The 25,689-nt window shown below is 32.0% G+C and overlaps 2 protein-coding genes across 2 annotated transcripts in view; one reads left to right on the plus strand and one right to left on the minus strand.

The window, feature by feature from the left end:
* LOC132703052 (receptor-type tyrosine-protein phosphatase N2) overlaps nt 1-8,031 on the minus strand; it is a 59,610-nt gene extending 51,579 nt beyond the window's left edge. Inside the window, exons 1-2 of the mRNA XM_060672092.1 lie at nt 7,906-8,031; nt 551-647 (exon numbers count right to left, since the gene is read on the minus strand). Of these exons, the coding sequence (XP_060528075.1) occupies nt 551-644 (94 nt within the window). The 5' untranslated portion in view covers nt 645-647; nt 7,906-8,031. The remainder of the gene's footprint in view (nt 1-550; nt 648-7,905) is intronic.
* Nucleotides 8,032-22,092: 14,061 nt separating this feature from the next.
* Nucleotides 22,093-25,689, plus strand: part of LOC132703799 (uncharacterized) — a 64,517-nt gene continuing 60,920 nt past the window's right edge. The window contains exon 1 of the mRNA XM_060673273.1: nt 22,093-22,495. Within this exon, the coding sequence (XP_060529256.1) occupies nt 22,441-22,495 (55 nt within the window). The 5' untranslated portion in view covers nt 22,093-22,440. The remainder of the gene's footprint in view (nt 22,496-25,689) is intronic.

The raw sequence follows: 25,689 nt of genomic DNA on the forward strand, positions 1-25,689 counted from the left end.
GGAATCAAGCAGTTCGTCTGACAAACCCGTGGTATATTTAAAATTCAAATTTTTAAAAAACTTCTCGATTAATCCTGCGTCGCTTGTTGTTGAATCGAAATTGCTAGCCATTTTGCCAATCATCCTGAAACCTAACCAAAACTGGTTTCAGTTAAGCGTTGAAGAAGTCAAGAGGCTGATTGTGGAATCGTCAGCAAGTTAGATTCAACAATAGCCGACGCAGGAGGAATCCAGAAATTTTGTTAATAGTATTACAGTAGGCAGTGGAATCTTCCTTACTTTAATAATAGTAACTAGCTTAACTGAAACTAGTCAAGCACTGAAGAAGCCAGCAGGATGAATGGCGAAACGTTAGCTAGTTCGACTCAACAAAAACCGACGCTGGACGAATCCAGAAGTTTTATAAAAAGTATTACAGTAGCCTGTGAAAGTTTCTTTTAAAAATTAATTAACATTCGTTTCCGTTTTTTGCCATGTTCATTACAGGATGTGTTTGATCTGTGTTTATATTGGATTATGTCTCAAAAATCTGATAGTGTTTATAACTTACCGACATTTTGTTCAGCTGAAATAATGTGTAGCCCGTGCGCGACCAAAATTAGATGGATGATTATAAATCGTAGTTGCGGCCCCGGCCGCACCATGGCCTAAAACAATACAAAATAATAATTTAAAACTTTTTTTAATTAAAACGAACTAAGGAAACAATAGTACCAGTCGTTGCTAAATGTGAAAGGTCAATTTAGCAATGCAAGTTTGTATGTTATATGGTTGTAGTATCGGGAACCATAGGGTCTGCCTGCAAAATGATTCTAGCTTGAATTGTTTCTGAGAAATTCGCCACACATGATCCCATTTTGAAGAAGACTATGATTTTTATTGTTTGTTTTCCATATACACCATAGGTTTTTCAATGTCCTTATGGGCACCATATTGAATAATTTCATTAATATATAGAGCATAAAAATGCTTTTAAATAATATCAGTCATCATCATTCTTAGTGCCACACATGCAAACTTTCATTTACAACGGACATTCGAAAAAACTAAATTCTTAATAATCCTGGTTGACAAATGCTTTCATTGACTTCAGTTACAATTAACATTAACATTAACTGCAGTTAAAATATACAAGTTAATTGGGTACAACGCCTTTCAACTTATTTCAAAATGCTTAGATGTTAAAGTGTTACATTGTGTGCTACGAGAAGCTCTAAGCAGATATACTAAAATACTTACCCTGAAATAAGACAAATTAGATCTTTAGATGTCTGGTTGGCAATTTATTGAAGTATGACTCTTTTCAAAAAGCAGTTACTAAAAGATATAAACCATGCAATGACGAAAGTGAAAATAATCTACTCTTAGTTGTAAGTGGAATTCCAAAGTCTACAGCACATTTTAAGTTTGGTTAAAAACAAATTTGTTTGAATTTTTTTACGTTAATTTTTACGTTACGTTAAAATTTAATTTAATACCAGTTCCGTATATGCGACAATGGACTGTCAAAACTTTTTTTCTCTGTTGAGAGCGATCATGTCTAGTTTGAAAAAAAAAACAAATGTTGCTTTTGTTACAATATGAATGACGACAAATGCATCATGTGATAAATAATGTAATACTATATTATGCATAAATGTGGCAAATGACATTTGAGTCACTAGATAAACGAGAGACTTGGAAAGTTTACCAAACGTGTTGCACATTACACTTTTTCTACGACCATTAGTGTTCGAGTAAATTTTTTCGAAATATCATAACGATAATTAGCTATTTTACAAAAGGGAGTAGAAAAACTTAATACGGTGTACCTTTTTTTGGTATTTTTCTCTGCATTAAAAACTCCAATCGACATGTTTAAAGGTGTGGGCGAATTACAGGTTATTTCGAAATCTTAACTTTTTACATTTTACCAAATGTCTCGAACTGATTTGGTAGCATTAATGTAAAGTAAGTTATTAACATTTTTCTAGTCTCTTTATATTGAATTAAATTTTAGTTAATTGTATTTCCTGAGTTTGCTTATAATGCCGTGGTATTGACGTTATTGGATTATTTTCATGAATAGTGAAGTACTTACAGCAAAACAAATTTATTTATTATTTCTTTTACTTTATTTACCTTTTAATTTAATTATAAAAACGCCTCAGATAAAAAGTAAAAAAAAAAACAAACAAACACTAAAAAATTCCAATAATAATATTCCTTACACATTGTGTCCAATATAAGGATCGGATAGAATGGAGATATCGGAAACCAAGGTGATTAAATTAGGCAAGTTTTATAGAATTTTTTTAGAAACTTAAATTTGCCAGCAAAATGATTCCAGTGAGTGAATCGCTTTTGATAATTTCAATAAAATATAAAAAGTTGGATTTTCTATTATGCCTTTATATCACGATAGAGGTAATATGTCGTTTGGATAGGAAACTAAAATAGCTCCATCAGTTTTTAAATAACATAAAAATAGATTTAGTAGAGAATTTATCTTTTTATTGTTTGTTTAAGTATCCTGTATGTACAATTTTGAAGAAGTGAAGTTGCTAATTGTTTTACTTTTATGGCCATCATTATCTTTATTGATGCGTTCATAAAATAGTAGAAAAAAAATATACATACTTTTATATAACAAGTTTTTACCTAACTAAAATTAATGAAATATAAATGAAAAGCTTGTACATTTATTTTAAACTATTATTACTTTAGTATTTGAAACTTAGCAAGTAAATTTTGATATTGTGAATTCTTATTTTAAAAATAATTAATTAGTTCCAGACTTGTAACTTTTTTCACAAACCACAAGTTGTCCCGTTATAATCTCTTAAATAGTTCCTGAAATTAGATTGGCGCAGCGTTATAGATTTGTAAGCATTGACATATTTTTTGATTTTATGATTAGATTTTTATTGAAGAGACAACGAATATTTTATATATCGTTATTGTTGCACTAAGTTCAAGCATACGGTTGATGAGTACGTTTTTTAGCCTAGCTGAACAATCTAAATTTCACTGTTGTTTTTTTTGTTATTCTGGTGGGTACAGTAAATCGACTGATCTTATTCGTTTGAATCTATTGTTAAAATGTGTCCCAGATTCGCTTCTTTATACGGAGACTTCGCTCGTCTTATACCAACAGCAAAGGTTTTGATAACCGACTTCGGATCTAAAATCGGTAAATTAATTTGCGAAAACCCGAAAATAGCGGATTTGGTTTTTTTGCCGGTAAATACGAAACTATTAATTATTAATTATTCATTTCATTAAATGGTCCGATATCTGGACCTCCTATATCCCCTGATCTATCACCATTGGAGAAAAATGAGGCCTAAGAATTTGTTATCATCTCGAACCTTCAGACAAAGAGTTTTGGATACATTTAGAAACATTAACGAAACTAGACTTGCTAAGGTTGTACGAACGTCACCAATTTCCAAAAATGTCTCAATTCAAATATAATTAGATTTTACATTACATAACTTTCAAATTGTTTTTGTAGCGATTTTGTTTTTCATTTTTATGGCACTTGTAGATATTGTAATTAATAGATATGGTAATTAAATTACCGAAGGCTTTTCTAACCTTATTTTTTAACACATAGTTGGTAATTTGCACAAAATATGACTTATTGTACGTTCATGTTCTATTCAAAATTTGTATGTGTTACTTATTAATGTTATTGTTAAATAAATAAAATTAAAATAAAATATTTAAGAACTAACTATACGAAGTGTGATACATCGTTTGTCTACTGTACTGTGAGACATCACTGAACTTGAAATTTTACGCTATTTTGAAAAATCGAAAAATACAATATGGCGAATATAAGAAAAATAAAAGTTATGGCGGGTTCACAATTGAGACATGTCTACATTCTATCATATTCGTTTTAAAATATGTAAAAGCTTTGGACTTATTAGCGGAAAACGAAATCCGCCATTTTCGGTTTTTCGGAGATATTTGATCTTGATCTTAAAAATAAAATTCGAATGGCAATGTGTTTGCGATAAGAAAGGTAGACGCTAGTAGATATAAGTTTATGGGTTTAGAAATTGCGGATATGGTGCGACATTTAATTAATTCTAGAAAACCAGTTACCTCGTATGACTTAAGTGCTGCTTCGATCAACCGTGTACACAAGGTGTTATTTAAAGTTATACACTAAACTTAAGGGACTATTTGTGGACCAATTTTAAGTGGAACACTTAAAATAAATATTTGTAAAAATGGCCAGTTTTGGTTAGTTATCATTATTATTTAATATCTTATCAGTATTGCTATTATTTAGCACTGCTATCTGCAATAACAATTAAACAATTATACTTCTATATATCTTGCGTCTTAAAGTGAACCCTGATCGGTGCATAATTGGGCACTTTAGAGTAAGACGTAGAAAAAGGATTATAGAATTTTCTTGGCATGTAATGTTTTTTTCTACTCCCGTCTGTAAAATACCTAATTACAAACCTAGCCTAATTACACATCTAGCGTGCGGGAAGCGTCACTTTAACACGTCAGTTTCGCTTCCCACGAATCTCAGCCACTTTGAACATTTCGCGGATTTTACCGCACGGGTTTGGGAGCAATCGTATGTTTTCGCAGATATTTCCCACGCTTTGAATTTTGACGTTTGTCAATTCTGACGGTCATGTCAGTCATGTTTTGCGAAAATATAACCAAAAACTAACGGTCGTAGAAAAAGCATACTATGTAACACGTTCGGTAAACTTTTTAAGTCACTCGTTTATTAAACACTCGCTCCGCTCGTGCCAAATAAACTCGTGATTCAAATGCCGTTTACTGCACTTGTTGCATAATATACTATTTAAGCTTTATTACAAACGTGAAATGAATTTTTATCTTTATTTCTGCAAAATTAAAGCGGGACTTTATAATTTTTACAAATTACCATTTTTGTGTGAACCTTTCACCTAAGATTTTTTCGGGAATAATCTATTAAAGATTTAGTACATACCCGTAGGCAGCACCTTGTATAATTAGTAAGTGATCAATACGCCAAATAAACTTTTTGAAAAGTTTAAAAATAAGGCTCCGCAATTTCTTAGAAAAAAATAACTTACTTTTCCAGATACACTTGTTAGATCAGGCATAGATTTGGCAAAGGTTTTTGACACTATTTAACCAGAGTGAAATCATCATGAGTGAAAAGTTCATGAGCTGCTAGCCGTTAGTCAAATGCCAGAAAAATCTAAAATATGACTTAGCTACATATTTAGACATCGTTTATAGAAGCGTCTTGTTATAACACTGAAACTTCTAACTGATCAACAAATTTGTGTAAGTAGTATTATTACGCACGTGAAGTAATCCAATAAATACAAGGCGAGTTTGACTCCTGGGTTACAACACATTCAGAAGTAACAGAGCGAGTTGTAAATTTATTGACCTGAGGTGGCTTTGTACATGATGAAAATCCATTTAACATAATTATATTAAAACAAAAATTGTTCAGATTTTTACACTTATTTTTTGGTTTCTGTGCCTTTTTCAAATAAAAAATATTGCAATATTCCGACGCCTATAAATATTAACAGGGGTAATTGATTCCTTATTATCGTTCTTTTAGGGTTATAAATTTAAATTTAACAAGGGAGAGTCATTCAAATCATATGGTTTGTTAATCTCCATGGCTTCCAACAAACATTTATTTTATTTTATTTTTAATTTTATGGTGTTTTCAGTTTAAAAAATTTGAATAGATGTTTCGAAACTTTCTTGCTAAGTTCTCCAATGTATTTTATTGTTTCATAAATTTTGAATTGGCTGCTTAATATGGGATTTGTAGAGGTCAGAGTTATTTGAAACTGTTGTCTAGTTGCATTATTAAAGAGGGTTCGTAACCATATAATAAGTAGTCTGTGGATAAAAGAATAAAATTCAGCCATTTTGTGGGTGCAAGGGTGATTTTAGTTATAATATATTACTGTGTCGGTGTGGGAGGGTTTATGGCAAATGGAAAAATCTAATCTGTTTTGTAATTTTGTTGTAGTTATGTCGAGAAAGTTTAAACAATTATCTAGTTCCGTCTCTACGATAAATTTTAAACAGACAGTTTTGTATGAAGTTAATATGATTCGAAAAGGACTGTAGCTGTCTTTCGGTTCTGGTAACAAAAGCAAAAACACCATACACGTATTTATACCACCAAAGAAACCTTTTACTTAAGGGATGTTCTAGTATGATATTTTCCAAATTATCCATAAAAATCTCGGCTAATTTATATTAAAATGGAACACATTAACGATCATAGAAGAGTTATAAAAATAAAAGTTCAGAAATTTGATTTGAGTGGGTCATTGTTGTTAAATTTAAATTTATAACCCTAGAATTATGGTAATTAAGAACCACATGGTATTTGCCGTAAGCCACCAAACTTTCTTATTTCAAATGGAGGGGGTATATTTTTATTCAATTTTTGAATTGCTCATAAAATTATAAGTATTTTTCATGTAAGATACCCGAATTCTGTTTTTACCATAATGACAAAAAATTAAATTATTTAATGATTTCATGAGAAACCAGAATTTAATTTATGAACGAAATAAGTAATGATTTTAAAGAATTTGTAAGCTTAAATAACAATAATACCTATTTAAAAACAAAGAAAAAGGTGCTTATTTAAATAAATACTCAAACTGACGTCCTTCTCTTAGTTGACAATGTCCTAAGATGTTCGTAAGTTCCCGTACAATATTTTGAATCCAGCCTAATTAAAAACTCCCATATTTCTTTTTAACTTACATTTCGTGAATTTAAGTCAATTAGGCAATGTGGTCATTGCGCGACTTCTGACTAACTCTGTATATATAGACGTCGGGAAGTTGTAATATTTTGTATCTGATAATAATAAATAGTTAAATAAATAAGGCTATTACTTCTGACAGTGTGCTAATCCAGGCGTGGAACTTGTGTGCCACTCAGCAGTTATAGGCGCTGTTATAATTAATTTGCTACCAATCAAGTTTATAAATAAAAAAAATATATATAAAGAATTGTACTAATATAACACCTGATACTTGTTTTGGTTAGTTGTTTTCGATAGAAAACCCGCCCATATTGTTAACGTTTCCTGTTTTAATTATTTAATTTGTATGTTTACTTCAAGAGTGTTTCCACTATTTTGAAGTATATAAAAAGAATCACTATGGTAATAAGAATACTTATCAACTTTTGTGTTATCTTGATTTATAAATTAGTGCTGTCGGCAAACTACTTCATAGCTTGATAGCATTGATCTTGTATCTGTTTATATAATGTAAAGTTCAAGATACTGCAATTTATTGAGCAAATCTCATTGTGGAGGGAAAAAATGAAAAAGCTTTGGTTTTCATATTCCAAGCACCAAAGACGGCCGTGTAAGCTGAAGAAGTTATCAATCCTAGTGACGCCTATAGTTAATAACGGATCGTTAAAAGGTTAATTTTTCCATAACGATAGATCGTTGGAAAATGATAACAAGACTGTTATCTAAATAATGAATTGTCGTATTCGATTCTATACATACGCGTTTCCTATTTAACCATACCGAAAACCACTTGTTACCTCTTCTCGCCCGTTGTGTTGCTAAAATCGATAACGCGAAATGTGCGTAGTAAAGTTAGATTTAATTTTTCTTTACTCGTTCAACATCGAACAATTTTTTTGTTGCCGCCTAATATTCGGTATATCCAAAAGTTTTGTTTCTGAAAACGCACTTCAACTTGTTTTTTGTAATATTTTTCACGTTATAAATATGTTGCAAAAAATTTAGAACGATAAAACGAACGAAAAATAAAAATGAGATATTTGTTGTCGGTGACCGATTCGGACAAACAGGTGGGTGTTCGGTATCAAATGTTAACGTTGCCTCAATAAGCATGCAATAGCGGAGGCTCTAAATAGACTCACCAATGAATGAAAAAAGATCTAACTCATCATCAGCATCGCACTTTTTGCCGTTTGTAACAATGTCCGCGACAAAATTGTATGCCACACCGTATGAAGAGGCAGAGGCGAATTCGATATGGTGATCGGCCGCGGCGACGCAGGACGTCGTGGATTCGGTTTGCGAAGGCGTTTGCTACGTAGGCGTCGCGCCGGATCGATTAATTCAAGGGACCAAAAGCTGCTGCGATTAATACCGATTATTATTGTTTTGTCGTCGAAATGATAAATATTTAAGTCGATTTAAAATTATTTTTAGGTGAAAGCTCAATTTAGATTGGTCAAATGTGGATATAGAGTATCCATCAAATTAGGCGCATTAACAATTTCTGTAAACATGTAGTACTAGATATTAAAAAACGCTGAAGTCAATCTAAATCCAAGGCCTGTATTTAAATTAAGCATATCGATATTGCAATCATTATAGTATAAGAATACAGAGTGTCCCACGACATAACTGCCATAGCTTGGGAGTGCTGGGGTAATTTCAAGTTAAAAATGTCAAATAACATATACGCAGGGCGCTATCCTAACTGAGCTACATGCATTTGAAATTTTAGATACCATTTATTGAATTAGTTGCTCCAGTATTATGTTCGGCTGTTAATATTATTATTAAAACGTCTGTGGCTGCGAATCTTATGTATTGTGACAATTAAACTAATATTGCGTGTTTGTTTTCGTGTACTCTTGAAAATACTTTTATTTTTTCGAATGAAGCATACCAACGTTCACTTTGTTCATGGATTGTGTAATGAAAACCATTGAGCAATGCCATCGATGTTTGAGAGAAACAGGCAAGTTTCCGACAGGTACTTCTGAACATCCCATAGGAACTTGCTCAAGAAGAGACGATACTAACGTAATACGATTCTACTAGTGTCCGAAGAATAAGTAATAGACATAAAGTAGGCCGGATGAGAGTATGGAGAACTTTACACAATTTCGGTTTGTACCCGTACCACATCTTATCTGTGCAAGCTTTAAAACCTGCAGAGTACGCTTCAAAACTTGAATTTAGTGGCTATAAGCCTCATTCCGCCGAAATGCAATCAATAACACCAGGAATTCACATTGGTGGGCACTTAAACATCCACGACAAACTCGGGAATCCTATTTTCAAGATAGATTTTCGGTGAATATTTGGTATGGAAATATTAACGACAGCCTTGTTGGTCCGTTTATAATTGAAGAACGTCTCAGGGCCATTCGCTTTTTACGTTTAATTGAAAATGATTTTCTAATATTACTGGTTGGTGTCCTCTTAATGTAAAACAACGAATGTGAATTAAGCACTTTGGTCGACGAGTAACAGAAGTTCTTAATCAATTATACAATCCGGTGGATTGGAAGATATTCAGCAGTTCCTTGGCCAGCAAGGTCACCTGACCTTAAACCCTTAGATAACTTATTAGGAAGGCTGAATACTTTAGTTTAATAACTGGTTGGTAGAACTATGGATGCCGCAGAAACTATTCGTGCTGATTCTGAGACTTTAGTAGAGTTACTACTTCAATTCTAAGAAGAGCTAGACTACGTACACAGCAACTGGGTGGACATTTTCCACAACTAATTCAACAATTAATAAAATACAAATTAATAAAAAGTAAAGGGGTCTACAGGCTGATCTGAATTTAGTGTTGATCGTTGGTAATTTTGTTATAAGTAACTAGTAGCATTTTTTCCACTGATTACGATGATGAAAACAGAAAACAAAATGTGGGGTTTAGGAAAAAAATGACGAAAATGTACTCTTTTTCAATAGACCACCCTGTATATTTTTTACTGTAACGTTCGTAGATTACCAGCATAACAGAAAATGTCGTATGCAGTAAAACGTTATCCAGAATTTCAATAATAATTGGAATGTACCGTTCACAGATCAGTGTGCCATCGTAAAAACATGGACCAACAACGCGAAAACCAATTCTACCAAACATTAAAGCTGAAACGAACTTGTGGACTTCTGGGATGTACTAGCAATAAATTTTCTCTTGTTCATTAATGATGACTGTTTGGACTATAAATTCCCGAATTTGTAATATTTGATTCGTCATTTCACAAAATGTATCGAAAATTATATGTTTTGGGCGGCAAAAGTTAACATACCAATGAAAAAAAAAAGTCTTCTCTGCATTCCCTGACAAAAGCTGAGCTAATCGGAATTTACAAAGGTAAAATTTGTATTTTTTAAAATACTTTGTTCAGTATTAAAGTAAAGGTTAGAGTTTTTGACTATGTCTTGAATAGAATTGTCACGATATGCAGCAAAATATTCCAGAACATCAATTTCTATACGTCTTCAGTTATAATAAAATTTTTTAGTCTCCTTTTTGCAAAAACGTATTCATTTTTCATGTGTAAAAACCATTAACGAATAAGTACAGTAAAATTAATTTAAATAATTGTTAACAATTTATATAATACTAATACTAATACTACGCTAATAGTAAACAAATTAAAACTATTTTCTTTAACAACTAGTTTTCTCTTTGACAGGGCTGTCGTTATTTTGCATTTGTCATTGCTTATCAACCTTCTTTGAGCAAAAAACGTTTTGGCTAAAAGAAGGAGGCGAAAAATTTCTATAATAAATAAAGAAGTGGAAATTGTTATTAGTGTTTCCTATGCTCATATAAAACAATAAAAGGAAAATGGAGTTTTATTTCACAACCATCTAGTCTAGTAGTAGTTATTTTTAATTTTAGGGTAATATTGTATACGACCATTTTTGTTCTTTTGTTGATTTACGAACGTTGGAGTAAAAATATACAAGGTGTTCCATTTAAAAAGAGTACCTCCTCGTTTTTTCCTAAACCCTACATCGTAATCAGTGGAAAAAATGTTAATAGTTTCCTAATTTTACCGAGTTTCTATCTCTACTGATAACAGTTACCGATGATGAATACTTAATTTAGATCAGCAGGTATACAGGGTGTCCGATAAGTAATTGTACATGGCAAAATAGGAGATTCTTTAAAACTATTACGATTTAACAAAAATTACAGGGTGTCAAATTTAAAATTTCATTTTTGATTCGTTTTAAATAAATTCTGAAAGAATCGAGCTTTTTGCACAAAATATGACAAATTTTTTCCCATGAGAAATTCAGTTTCGTGAATAATTTTCTGGCAAATTGTAGAGAGCGGTACGTATGGCACTTTTCGTTCATTTGTTACTTCCTAACTTTTTTGCGCTTTAGTGCATGCAGATTTTTAATGAAGATATTACTTCTTATACCATTTTTACATAAAAAGGTATACCCTTTAAATTTCGCCCCGAGTCGCCGTTTTCCAAAAATTTGGGTTTAAAATTTTTCAGTACATCGTTACTTAACATTTAAAATTTCATTTTTTATGCCATCAATTTTAAAATAACCTAGATAATGCATGTAATTGAACTAATATCGTAGTACAGACCTTAACAGCGTTTTTATTATTATTTATTTTGAGGTTTTTACGACAAGAGACTTCTACGTTAATGGAAACAACTTTATGGAAATAAAAATTTAATTTTAAACTAAAGTAAAATACAAAAACTGTTCTTAAAAAATAATTTCAATTAGGCAATACATTTTCAAAATGATTTTATTCCCTGTGATGCATCTAGGTACACGTTTATTGAAACACTGCCTGATTTTAAATACTTTTTCGTCGTTTCGAAATGATCCAGCGTCATTTTAAATCCTCGACTATGAACTACTTCATACGCCAGTGACTTCATATACCCACAAACATAAAAATCCGTGGGGTTGAAATCTGGATTCCTGGTGTTTGACTTCCACTTGTTCTTCGAGGACATAGAATCAAATTGATTCGATGGTTCCATGAGTCCTAACGTAATTATCAATTATTCCTCATCATGCGTTTATTTTAAATTCCCGTTGGAAATGACGTTCAGTTGTCAAATGCGAATTTTCTACACACGACGCATGCTTATTTTTTAAGTTATAGACACCTCTGCGTGTAAATGTTGCTTTATCTGTAAACAATATTTCATTTAAAAATATTGGGTCGGCGTTTCGTCGGGCCAGACAAAACCCGCAAATTCCAATCTGGCTACCCTCTAAAGGATTTTGCAGAGGAGTAAAGTCATATAGACAAAGCTTTTCTTGGTAAAAAACTCTACAAATTGTAGATTTGCTCACTCCGGTTGCCACTGCCATTCGTCTTGTGCTTATTTCCGGATTTTTAGCTACTTGCACCAAAATTTACTCTGCCAGTTCCGATGTAATCATTTTTGGTCGCCTCATAGAATCCCTCTTGGGGAGGAAGGAACCAGTCTCGCCGGGTCTGTTATTATAATTCTCTTTTCTCTTTACTTTAGTCAAAGCGTACTTTGGAAAATGTTTGATCGTGTCTGTGTTCGTCAGAGCCTACTACTTACTTATTTTACTGTTATTTTAATTATGCTAGTCTAAGACTACTTTCAACTGTTTTGCATGTTCACATGAAACTGTTCAATTAGATGCAACGAAAATTTTAAATGCGAACTTCTCGAGATCGGCGACTTAAAATTAGTTTCGTGTAAAAATTTTAATTATTTCAAGAATTATTCAAAAGATAAAAAATTAAGATACTTTTGGACTAAGGACAGTTATTTTTACCATTTTCTTATGTACCATTAGTTATGGGACACCCCGTATATAGTACCGACGATAAAAAGTTATCATTTAACCGGAATTTAATCCATATGTCGGACAGAAGAAGCTTTCCTAATGTCATTAGGAAAGCAGTTAAAAATATAAACTGAAAGATGCCCCCATATGACAGTAAATTCAGATTTCATTCCTAATGTTGAATTTTAATCAATTTAAAATAAACGCAAAATTTGAGACAGTTCATTTTGTTGTCATGAAGCTGCGTTTTATAAGTTATGCTAGTGCTTAAATAATGCCATAATCATATCAGCAATTCACTATGACAATAAATGGTGAAAAACCTACGTCAGCTGCCGACGGAAAAGCCATGAAGCACGTAGAAAAATATAAATACCAGAACTAGACCAATATTATAAAATAAAAATCAAAATTGAAACTGCGAGCAATCCTTCCTAAGAGTTAAAACATTAATGAAGAAGTCTTGAGAAGCTTAAAGAAAGAAGTGAAACAACTCAATGATCATATTCTGAGAAATTATAAATACGAACTACTACAGACCAGCATAGAGGGACCAGTAGATGGACGCAAGGGCATAGGAAGAAAAAGGATATGCTGGCTGAGAAATATCTGGACTGCTCCGATATGAGTGTAGAGGAACTGTTTCACTTTGCAAGAGACAAAGATGCATTTTGAAAAGTGAGAATAGCAGTTTTCCTAATTAGTGGGCAATGTTGTTATCCCGCAAACGAAAATAGTAGGACGAACGTTTTTTCTGCTACTGAAGTAACCATACTCATTTTGTTTGGCATCATATTTTTTGTTCACAGTCTTATTGGCATCAAAAACAAAACAACTTTTATTTTTTTAATGTTCATTGATGTTAAATGTCCAGATAGTCCATGGGTACTCTCAGGTTACGATTTATTGTATTGTACATTCAAAATTAAGGTTAAAACTTAACTTAATTCAATTCAACGTGACATTCTAGCTGACCAACCAGCTAAATAATTAAAAAAACAGTACTCTCATTAAATTTTTATACTAAATACTCTAATTATAAAAGGGTTAAGCTGTCTAAAACGTCAACTTCGTTATTTACGGTCCCATATTTTAGTCACGAGTTTTGGGTTTCTTCCAGCTATATTTTAAGGATGATAATTTGACGTTGGTCAGTTCTGATAGTCATGTCACACGTCACACAGTAAATGAATCCTTGCTGTTTTGCAAAAATGTACCAAAAAAATAATGGTCTTAGAAGAAGAACATAGTTAATTAAACTTGTAGTATAATACATAAGCACACCTTGAGTTCTTTTTCTTTACTTTCTTTCTATTCTTCTCTATTCTTGCAAAAACTGCAAAAACTTGAAATATTAATGAAAATAACACAAAAAATATTTTCGAACGATTCGACTAAACCGGAAGTGGTGTCAATTTGCCCATTTTGCGTAGAACACCCCGTGTATTATTGTATTTTTTAAATTTTAGACATGTTCCATATATCGTGTGTCCCACTTAAGAACGGAACACCCCTGTAAAATCTTAGTTTGTAGAAGGATTTTGATATTTTTTGCTAATTGAGAAAATTTTTTGATACCAAGTATCGAGAAGGACAACTATAGATTTCTTTCTTAAAAAATTCTCATTCAAGACTACGTAAAACCTAGCTATTTTAATTTCCATGTAGCTTGGATACAATGTGCTTGAAATATCACATGCACCTGTAAGTAGTACTTTGAATTATTTTTCCCCCATCGGGACTACCCTAGTCGCAATAGGCATGTTATAACTGGATATATTCAGTTTTTGGTCTAGCGGAAATTATCTTTTCACCTTTGCTGGGTCCATATGTATTTGATTTCGATGTCGAGTTTATCTCTATCAGAAGTAGAAAAGCGAGTAGTTTAGTTTAGTTTAGTAAGTTTAGAGATCGAAATTTCAGAAATTGATAAGGATATGGAAAAACTGGTGAAAAAACGCGCGTGTGCAGTTAGGCTAAAAACAAAAACACAAAAAAATAGGTTGTAGTAGTTGTATGTGAACTTTATAGGGATATAAGTGTTACCGTATCATTTGTGTGTAGGTGTGTGTTTGTTTGTCAACAATATGTAACTTATTTTAAATTAAAAATCTCAATAGAATTGTTTTATTTCACTCTTACAAAAAAGAAACTGGTATTACAATGAAATTAGGAAAACTTCTGGAAATTAATTTAAGCAAAATTTCACACAGGCATAAATGGACCCAGTAATAAATCCGCTTATAAGTGTGCACCTATTCAGCAAAAAAAAGGCAAACAATAATTAAATATTTATAAGGATGTACAAGTAATTGCTATGGGAGGCGTAACCGATACTTTAAACAAGCTGTATTAAAACATGATAGAAATTGATATAGTATATTGATTTATACTTTAAAAATCGCTCTCTTTAATTAGGTTATAGTGCATTTTGAAACACCTTTCCGACAATTTTTAGTTTGTTACCAAAATCGAACCATAAATAAAGATTTTACAGGGCCATACAATTCTTAAAAGGGACGCAAAAATTCTTTACGAAATAATTTCAAATTAAAATTTCTATGTAGAAAAAGTTAGTTAAGTTATATATATATATATATATATATATATATATATATATATATATATATATATATATATATATATATATATATATATATATATATATATATATATATATATATAAAAGTCGCGTTGTTAATTTCGCCGATCGTAGTTGCGATGTCCCCGTTGGCTGCTGCGTATCGCGCTGCTATTTGATTATGGTTCTCCACGTATTGGATAACTGCAGAGCGTCATCTCTCGTATTCAGGTGTCCGGGCTTTTCTATCTCGATGGCCCCTTGCATAATCCTGATCCTAAAATCAGAAATATTAGTTACTTGTTTGCAGGTACCGAAATCAATTTTATAGCCTGTCTGGTGTTGGTGCTGAAACAAAGCAGATGTTTATTTGTTTCTTATGGCTAAACGATGTTCCTCGAAATTGGCTGAAATCCTTCTGTTAGTCTGTCCCACATACGTCAGGCTGCACGATCCGCATGCTTCACTGTATACTCCTTAGTTTTCCAGAGTAATATTTTGTTTTGGGTTTCTTAGTATTGCTCCGATGGTATGATCAGGTTTGTATGCCGTTGATATGTCGTGTTTCCGTAATATTCGGCCGATTTTGTCAGTAACCCCCTTGATGTATGGGAGGACAGCGATCGATCTCCGTTGGCTCTCGTCCTGCACTCTCTGCTGCAGCTGATGTTGTTTACTGATTGCCTTGCTGATGATGCGCCTTTGGTATCCATTTTGTCGAAGACATGTACTAATTTTCTTCCGTTCTTCATCTCTGTTCTTCTCATTTGTGAGCCTGAAGCTCCGAATAATTAATGTATTTGCCACTGCCTATATCTGTGATGGGTGGTGATGAGATTTAGCGTTCAGATATCTATTAGTGTGTGTTGGTTTTCTATAGACAGTGTGTTCCAAGGGTCCTCGTGATGTGCACATCTACATACATTTTGTTCTCTTATGAATATTTAAAAAAAAAGAGTCTGCAGTGTGCGATTTATCTGCCCATATCATATAATCACTAAAAGCGTTAATTCAGTAGCTTCCATGGGAACGCATCATCATTGCAGATTTCCATCGCAAGCTTTATATAAGGCACTCGCTCCTATGGGTCGTATCAATGGCGTTTTTCTAAGTTGCATAATATGATATTATGTTCAATTTAAAAGTGTTAACCATGACGGCGAAAAAAAGAACTATGAAAAGTCAGATAGGCTGTTGTTAGTTAAAAAATATTGTTTTTAACCATGCCTGCACGCTTATATTATACTCAAGCAAATCGTTTATTTGTTATTTATTTATGGACAATCAAAAATTTACCATTCGTAATGCGCAAAAACCGAAACGATCGCAACACACAGGAACTTTTCCTTTTCCTGGGCCGTCATGGTTAAATTCCATTAATTGAACGTATAAGCTATTGGATTGGCGAATTCCAATATTTGGAAAATGGAATAACCAACTCTACACACAGTTACTCTAAATTTTCATTTAAAGTGAGGCAATATTATAAAACTAAGGGGTTTCGTTATGAACAAAGAAAAACTATTTTCAGTGGTTTTTGTCAATTTGATTTTCATTATTTTATTTTCATCACTCTGTTTTACTAATTATCGAGGGTTCTAACTTAACTAACTTTTTCTACATAGAAATTTTAATTTGAAATTATTTCGTAAAGAATTTTTGCGTCCCTTTTAAGAATTGTATGGCCCTGTAAAATCTTTATTTATGGTTCGATTTTGGTAACAAACTAAAAATTGTCGGAAAGGTGTTTCAAAATGCACTATAACCTAATTAAAGAGAGCGATTTTTAAAGTATAAATCAATATACTATATCAATTTCTATCATGTTTTAATACAGCTTGTTTAAAGTATCGGTTACGCCTCCCATAGCAATTACTTGTACATCCTTATAAATATTTAATTATTGTTTGCCTTTTTTTTGCTGAATAGGTCTATCAAAAAACTCAAAAAAAAAACTTATTTTGCTATAACATCAACATAAAGTCATGGCCAACTGGAACAATTTTTATTCGAAATATTGAGAAAGGCTATTAGGGATTTATTTAAGAACAAAGTGTTTTTTCATATAGCATCGACTAAAGTCATGGCCAACTCACACAGATTTTTAAAGCGGAATATGGAGAAGTAATTTTAGGGATTTTTTCAAATTAAAAATTATTTCAAAACTACCTAAAACTAACTAGACCACTGACCAAATTTTTTAATGTAAAAAAAATATAAATACCTTCTAAATAACAATTATTTTGGGTGTGATTTTAATCATACCAATTTTAAAAATAATGACAAAAAGAACTATTTTTTAAGGGACATTTATTTTATAGTATTAAACAATTTATTATTTTTATTATATTAATATTATTATTATTATTATTAGAATTAAACCGCAAATTTAGGACAGTGCACACTTATAAGCGGATTTATTACTGGGTCCATTTATGCCTGTGTGAAATTTTGCTTAAATTAATTTCCAGAAGTTTTCCTAATTTCATTGTAATACCAGTTTCTTTTTTGTAAGAGTGAAATAAAACAATTCTATTGAGATTTTTAATTTAAAATAAGTTACATATTGTTGACAAACAAACACACACCTACACACAAATGATACGGTAACACTTATATCCCTATAAAGTTCACATACAACTACTACAACCTATTTTTTGTGTTTTTGTTTTTAGCCTAACTGCACACGCGCGTTTTTTCACCAGTTTTTCCATATCCTTATCAATTTCTGAAATTTCGATCTCTAAACTTACTAAACTAAACTAAACTACTCGCTTTTCTACTTCTGATAGAGATAAACTCGACATCGAAATCAAATACATATGGACCCAGCAAAGGTGAAAAGATAATTTCCGCTAGACCAAAAACTGAATATATCCAGTTATAACATGCCTATTGCGACTAGGGTAGTCCCGATGGGGGAAAAATAATTCAAAGTACTACTTACAGGTGCATGTGATATTTCAAGCACATTGTATCCAAGCTACATGGAAATTAAAATAGCTAGGTTTTACGTAGTCTTGAATGAGAATTTTTTAAGAAAGAAATCTATAGTTGTCCTTCTCGATACTTGGTATCAAAAAATTTTCTCAATTAGCAAAAAATATCAAAATCCTTCTACAAACTAAGATTTTACAGGGGTGTTCCGTTCTTAAGTGGGACACACGATATATGGAACATGTCTAAAATTTAAAAAATACAATAATACACGGGGTGTTCTACGCAAAATGGGCAAATTGACACCACTTCCGGTTTAGTCGAATCGTTCGAAAATATTTTTTGTGTTATTTTCATTAATATTTCAAGTTTTTGCAGTTTTTGCAAGAATAGAGAAGAATAGAAAGAAAGTAAAGAAAAAGAACTCAAGGTGTGCTTATGTATTATACTACAAGTTTAATTAACTATGTTCTTCTTCTAAGACCATTATTTTTTTGGTACATTTTTGCAAAACAGCAAGGATTCATTTACTGTGTGACGTGTGACATGACTATCAGAACTGACCAACGTCAAATTATCATCCTTAAAATATAGCTGGAAGAAACCCAAAACTCGTGACTAAAATATGGGACCGTAAATAACGAAGTTGACGTTTTAGACAGCTTAACCCTTTTATAATTAGAGTATTTAGTATAAAAATTTAATGAGAGTACTGTTTTTTTAATTATTTAGCTGGTTGGTCAGCTAGAATGTCACGTTGAATTGAATTAAGTTAAGTTTTAACCTTAATTTTGAATGTACAATACAATAAATCGTAACCTGAGAGTACCCATGGACTATCTGGACATTTAACATCAATGAACATTAAAAAAATAAAAGTTGTTTTGTTTTTGATGCCAATAAGACTGTGAACAAAAAATATGATGCCAAACAAAATGAGTATGGTTACTTCAGTAGCAGAAAAAACGTTCGTCCTACTATTTTCGTTTGCGGGATAACAACATTGCCCACTAATTAGGAAAACTGCTATTCTCACTTTTCAAAATGCATCTTTGTCTCTTGCAAAGTGAAACAGTTCCTCTACACTCATATCGGAGCAGTCCAGATATTTCTCAGCCAGCATATCCTTTTTCTTCCTATGCCCTTGCGTCCATCTACTGGTCCCTCTATGCTGATCTGTAGTAGTTCGTATTTATAATTTCTCAGAATATGATCATTGAGTTGTTTCACTTCCTTCTTTAAGCTTCTCAAGACTTCTTCATTAATGTTTTAACTCTTAGGAAGGATTGCTCGCAGTTTCAATTTTGATTTTTATTTTATAATATTGGTCTAGTTCTGGTATTTAACTAACTTTTTCTACATAGAAATTTTAATTTGAAATTATTTCGTAAAGAATTTTTGCGTCCCTTTTAAGAATTGTATGGCCCTGTAAAATCTTTATTTATGGTTCGATTTTGGTAACAAACTAAAAATTGTCGGAAAGGTGTTTCAAAATGCACTATAACCTAATTAAAGAGAGCGATTTTTAAAGTATAAATCAATATACTATATCAATTTCTATCATGTTTTAATACAGCTTGTTTAAAGTATCGGTTACGCCTCCCATAGCAATTACTTGTACATCCTTATAAATATTTAATTATTGTTTGCCTTTTTTTTGCTGAATAGGTCTATCAAAAAACTCAAAAAAAAAACTTATTTTGCTATAACATCAACATAAAGTCATGGCCAACTGGAACAATTTTTATTCGAAATATTGCAAACCTGCAAACAAGTAACTAATATTTCTGATTTTAGGATCAGGATTATGCAAGGGGCCATCGAGATAGAAAAGCCCGGACACCTGAATACGAGAGATGACGCTCTGCAGTTATCCAATACGTGGAGAACCATAATCAAATAGCAGCGCGATACGCAGCAGCCAACGGGGACATCGCAACTACGATCGGCGAAATTAACAACGCGACTTTTATATATATATATATATATATATATATATATATATATATATATATATATATATATATATATATATATATATATATATATATATATATATATATATATATATATATATATATATATTCTCACGTATTGATTCACGGATGGAAAAATGTGATGACACTATATTCCGGGATATCATCCGTTCGCTCGTTGAACTCCGACTGGAATCATGTATCCGACTGGAATCCTGCAAACTGCAAATCCTGCATCCGACTGGAATCCTGCAGACGTTTCGCCAAAATCTCACTTGGCATCTTCAATGCTCGCGCTCCGAAAACACTTCGAACACTGTGATACAGGATTCCAGTCGGAGTTCAACGAGCGAACGGATGATATCCCGGAATATAGTGTCATCATATATATATATATATATATATATATATATATATATATATATATATATATATATATATATATATATATATATATATATATATATATATATATATATATTAAAAAGGTTGATAAAAATATTTAAGAATCGGAGATTCAATAGTAACACTTGGTCAGAGTCTGTAGAGTTCAAATGGTTAAAAAAACCTAGGAGGAATTCTTAACCACGAGGACAAATAACAAAAGAATCATCAACTTAGCATTTTCATAATTTTGCCTTAAGATGGAAGGAAGGTGTCGAGGGCTTTCTTCTCAAAATGTCTTTTCTAAATATATTCGCGATGACTGGTGATAATGAAGAACCCGCGCTGTACCCTACGTTTGTTAAAAAATTTGACGGTTATAATGAAAATATGTTCCAGACAACCATTTTTCAATTAAGATAAAAAGGTATGGTTCTATATTTTTGGATTTTAATATATCTGAAGTAATATTGAGAGTTTCAAGAATTGGAACTTTGGTAAAGAGGGAGTCTACGTCGCAACTAACCCGAATATCCTGTGGATCTAATGTAATGGCTTTTAATTGTTCAATGAAATGAAAAAAATTAAATACGAAACTATCAGTTTTCTCTGTAAGGGTTTTAATATTGATGCTAGATATTTTGCTAGAGAATATGTTGGAGAACCAATAGTGCTGACAATAGATCGAAGGGTAATCCTCGTTTGTGAACCTTAGGGAGTCCGTAGAACCATGGAATTTTAGAGTCATGAGGAGTGACATACTTTTCCACGGATTGCGATAGAGAAGAAGCAGTAACAGCAGATTTATGGTTGCGTGCCATAGATCAGTAGAATCAGTCTGTAAGAATATTTTGAATTTCTAATATTCACTTAGATTTTAGAGCAATGCCTTGAGACTTTGAAATATTCGATTTAGGCGGTTTGGATTTTCGCCGTTTCAAATCGAATTTGGTCCTTAAAAGTGCCGCGTGCATTCTTTACATATGCACCAAAGAATACATTGGTAAGACAGGACCAAAAATATCGTCTAGGTTCAAAGAACATGAAACTCATCACCAGTTGCCGAACACAACCACGAAACCGAACATAAAATTTTATTTTAACTAACCAAAACTAAAATTTTTGGATGTAATCAATTTTTCAAACAAGGAAAAAACCGAGAATCTATAGAAATCTATAAGCAACCAAACAATCTTAACATCGACTTAGGTGTTCACCCTTTAGCAATTTGGTAATCAGTCATCTAAGACAATCTTCATGGTCTGGCAAAATTCATACCTATTATTAACAAGCTATTCTGAACTCAAATCCATTGCCAAAATTCGCACACTCAATTACCTCCAGAGCCATGTCTACTATACTGTCAATAGGCCATCAATTTTTGGGAACCATATGTAGGCTTATATTTCCCAAATTGACCCTGATTTGGCCATAAAATTGAATTTAACAGATCCTTAAAAAACTACCTATATCCTCTATATGGATTGTTAAATTTTAAATTGACGGGAGAAGTTTACTTTTGCTATTAACGTCCAGCGAGCACTTATAATTTCGAAATCCCTACATTAGTGTTAATCGTTAAACAAACAGTATATCGCTAGTTGCGACAACAATCAAGAACGAGTCTTGGTCGGCACAGTCCGGTCACCAAAGCCGTACGGCGCCGAAGCCAAACCTAACTATGTATGTGGTGGTACTGTTACCGTATCGACATCGATCTTTGCGTCGAAGCGCGGAAGAAAGGAACAGGCGGTTCCACCGAGTGTGTCATATATCGTACCCGATCTCTTTCGACATTCGGATAAAAGTGCCATGATTTTGGAAAATGCAGTGCCAAACTGGGTCGTCGAAAAGTGCTGGAAACGAAAATCGGGCGGACCCACCGGCTCAGTGAGTTAACTTTGCAACGCGTTACCACCCTCCGCACTTTATCGACCCCGTTCAAAAAAACTTCTTTTTTAATATTCATAGTGAAGTGCGAGTTTATTTCGGTTGCGCCTAAAATGAATGTGGTTTTTGTGTGTGTTTTTGTTTGCGAAATCGTCAGGGCGACCTCATGTAAGTAAAAAAGTTACTCCGTTTTTCCGCGTTGCATTTCTCACTTAAAATAACCCAGTTCGCAAAAAAAAAAAAAAAATATATATATATATATATATATATATATATATATATATATATATATATATATATATATATATAGCGATTTTTGAATCCATTATAGAAAGAAAACTTCATATGAACACATGCCCTTAACGTCTTAAGTTTTGAGATTTGAGTGGTAAATTTTTTGAAAAATAAAATATATTTTTTTAATGTCTGTAATAAAATAATAAACCATTGGCAGGAGTACGCAATTCTACATATCTATCTTGATGGTACGCCACTGATTTCTCTTAAAATAGAAATTATTCTTTCAATCTCCCAATCATTTCTAAAGGATTCTAATTTCTTGATTTTTTCATTCCGATGTACGGTTTTCGATTAAAAAAATATCGTTTATGTGACAGCATGCAGAGAATTATTAACATTATTATTCTAATGTCTTCTAATTTTTGTTTTTTCTGAAGGATGCTAGTTGGTTACTAAAAACTAGATATTTGGTTTTATTATTTTATTTTTCACAAAAAAAGTTCTCGATTTAACCAATGCACTGGCGACCTAATTAACCAAAATATTTTTTGTTCACACGCCGCTAATTTCCTTAAAAAAAAAATGACATTTGCCGTCATTTATGAGCAGATTTGATCTCTTAATATTTTCTCATTAGAAATGATTGGATATTGTAAGAATAATTTTTATTTTAATTGAAATCATCAATTTCTGCCAAAATATACATGGGAAAAAATTTTAATTAATTATCTAAAGTGGTATTACTGATATTAAAAAAAATATATTTCATTTTTCAAAAAAATTCCCACGCCGTATCTCTAAAACCTAAGACGTTTAGGGCATATGTTCGTATGAAGTTTTCTTTTTATAATGGATTCAAAATTCTCTTAATTATTGACATTCGATTAGAAAAAACTCTGTATCTCTTTGAAGCCCGGTAAGTGGGGTTATGTAATCCCTTTTTATAATTTTTGTGTCCTGACGTTGTGTGAGTGTATATTTCAGAATTGGATTATTATTATTTTTTTGAGTGTTATTTAAAATTCTATAAATGAGTTAATTAGTTATAATTAAATAAAATCTTTGATGTTCTATGCTGCAAATCTTGGATCGAAGTACAGTCTCACTGGTGCCCCAGACAGGAATCAAATACCAGAAGTGCGTTAAAAAGAAGTTATTTCTGCACAGTGTACAAACCATTGGTTTGTACACCGTGCAGACATATGTCTAATGTGACAAGTGTCTAATGTGTTCAGTTCAGCTTATTTTCAATTACAAGTCTTGGGTATTTTATTTCTGATACATGCTCAATAGGTTAATTGTTTAGTTTTATATTCGGAATTTAAGGTGTTTTACTAAGATTGATTTTTAACTTATTAAACCTTAACCAATGTCCTTGACATTATCAAAGCACTTTGTCGTCAGCAAACGTATAATATATTGAGACTAAACCAGCGTTTTTCAGGGTAAGCACATAGAGAGAGTAAAATAGAGCGCTAAGAACTGAAAGTTGTGACACCCCAAAAATACCAACCTCCTCTTACACACTGTGGTTTATTAGACACCATAATGTATAATGTACCGGGTGATCGTTTATAATCTAACGTTCATGAAAAAAATGTCAAATACAAAAGTTGTTTAAAAATAGTAAGCTACTTGCAGGATATATTTTTATATATACAGCGTCTTGCAGAAATCACCCACAGATAAAAGTTATATATTTTCTAATGGGATACATATTATACGCTTAATAAAATTCTCAAAAAATTCTGAATATTTCTTGTATAATATGCCCTATACCCAAATCCAATAGTTTTTGAGATACATGCGCTGCTTACATAAAAGAAACCTTCAAAAATAAAATAATATTCTAGAATTTATAATTTATATCTTAGTTGGCTGTTAAGTAGGTCGTCACCAAAAAACAAAATGTTTGTTTATAAGTAAGTGACAGAGAGAGTTACCGGTTACAGATTTAAATACAGATAAAATCCCTTATTCTGAAAGAGAAAAACAATTGAAGAGTGGAAATGTCAAAGCGGTTGTGTGTCATTTTTTAATATACTAACATTTCGCGTTAGAATTATCTATCGTACGTGCTCCGCCGCATGTCCTGAATAAAGGAATATGTGCCTAAAGTGACAATTGAGTAACCTGCATTTGCCTTCTTTTACAAACACCGGCAATTATAACCAATGTAAATTTAATCAGTTTTTCTTGATTATTTCAAAAATGTAATTTTCACACATACCCCCTTTTGAATTTTAAGCTTCAATTAATTTTGGAAACGTTTGTTCAAGCAAATAGGTGGACTAAATTGGCTCAAAGGGAACGAACGTGTGAAAATTTTTAACAAACATCCAACCTAACCAGAAAGAAGAGAACATTTCGTGTAATATTATATCCAAATATTGAACCATACCAATCAAAAGATCTAGAAACACTGCTATTTTTAAATTCTCCTGATCTAATTCAGTCGAAATATTATTTACAAGATCGACCCTTTAAACACCTTTAATAAAGCCATAGTGAAATTCATCGAGATCTATGTACTTACTAATGAAAGGGATCATTCTCTCCTTAATCACATCTTAACAATTTTTACAAAGTCACTAATGCCACTGATAATTATCAATACACTTTAGAAAACTATTTAAATACTTTTTCTATTAATTTTTATTTCATGTGGAAAAACACCACTGGCGAGGACCGAATTGGCCAGTTTAGTTAACATAACTAACATTGAGCATATCTTGAACTGTTACCGGAGGATGACCAGGGGTCGACGTTTTTTTTAATCCTAATAATATATTCACAATTTCTTGTTCATAGAGCAGATCGAAAAGTTTCATTAAAATGAGGGTTATTACGACCAATTTGTACTAGATTATCTTTGTGATTGTTCATTTCTTGTACTATGTTTTTACCTACGTTAGAGAAGTTAAGTTCTTAGTTATATTAGTTAGAAGATAAACTTTTCTAGTACCATTTTCAAATATCCTAGATTCTATCTATCTATTCTAAGTTTTTTTTTATAAATTACTGCTTCCTTAAAATGTATATATTTGTCACCCTGTTTTTTGAAGTCTTCCTCCTTAAGTATTCAATTGTTAAGTGTTTCTTCTTGATTATATACATCTTCT

This window comes from Cylas formicarius, unplaced genomic scaffold, assembly GCF_029955315.1.
Source record: "Cylas formicarius isolate icCylForm1 unplaced genomic scaffold, icCylForm1.1 PGA_scaffold_6__28_contigs__length_40554024, whole genome shotgun sequence".
Lineage (NCBI taxonomy): Eukaryota > Metazoa > Arthropoda > Insecta > Coleoptera > Brentidae > Cylas > Cylas formicarius.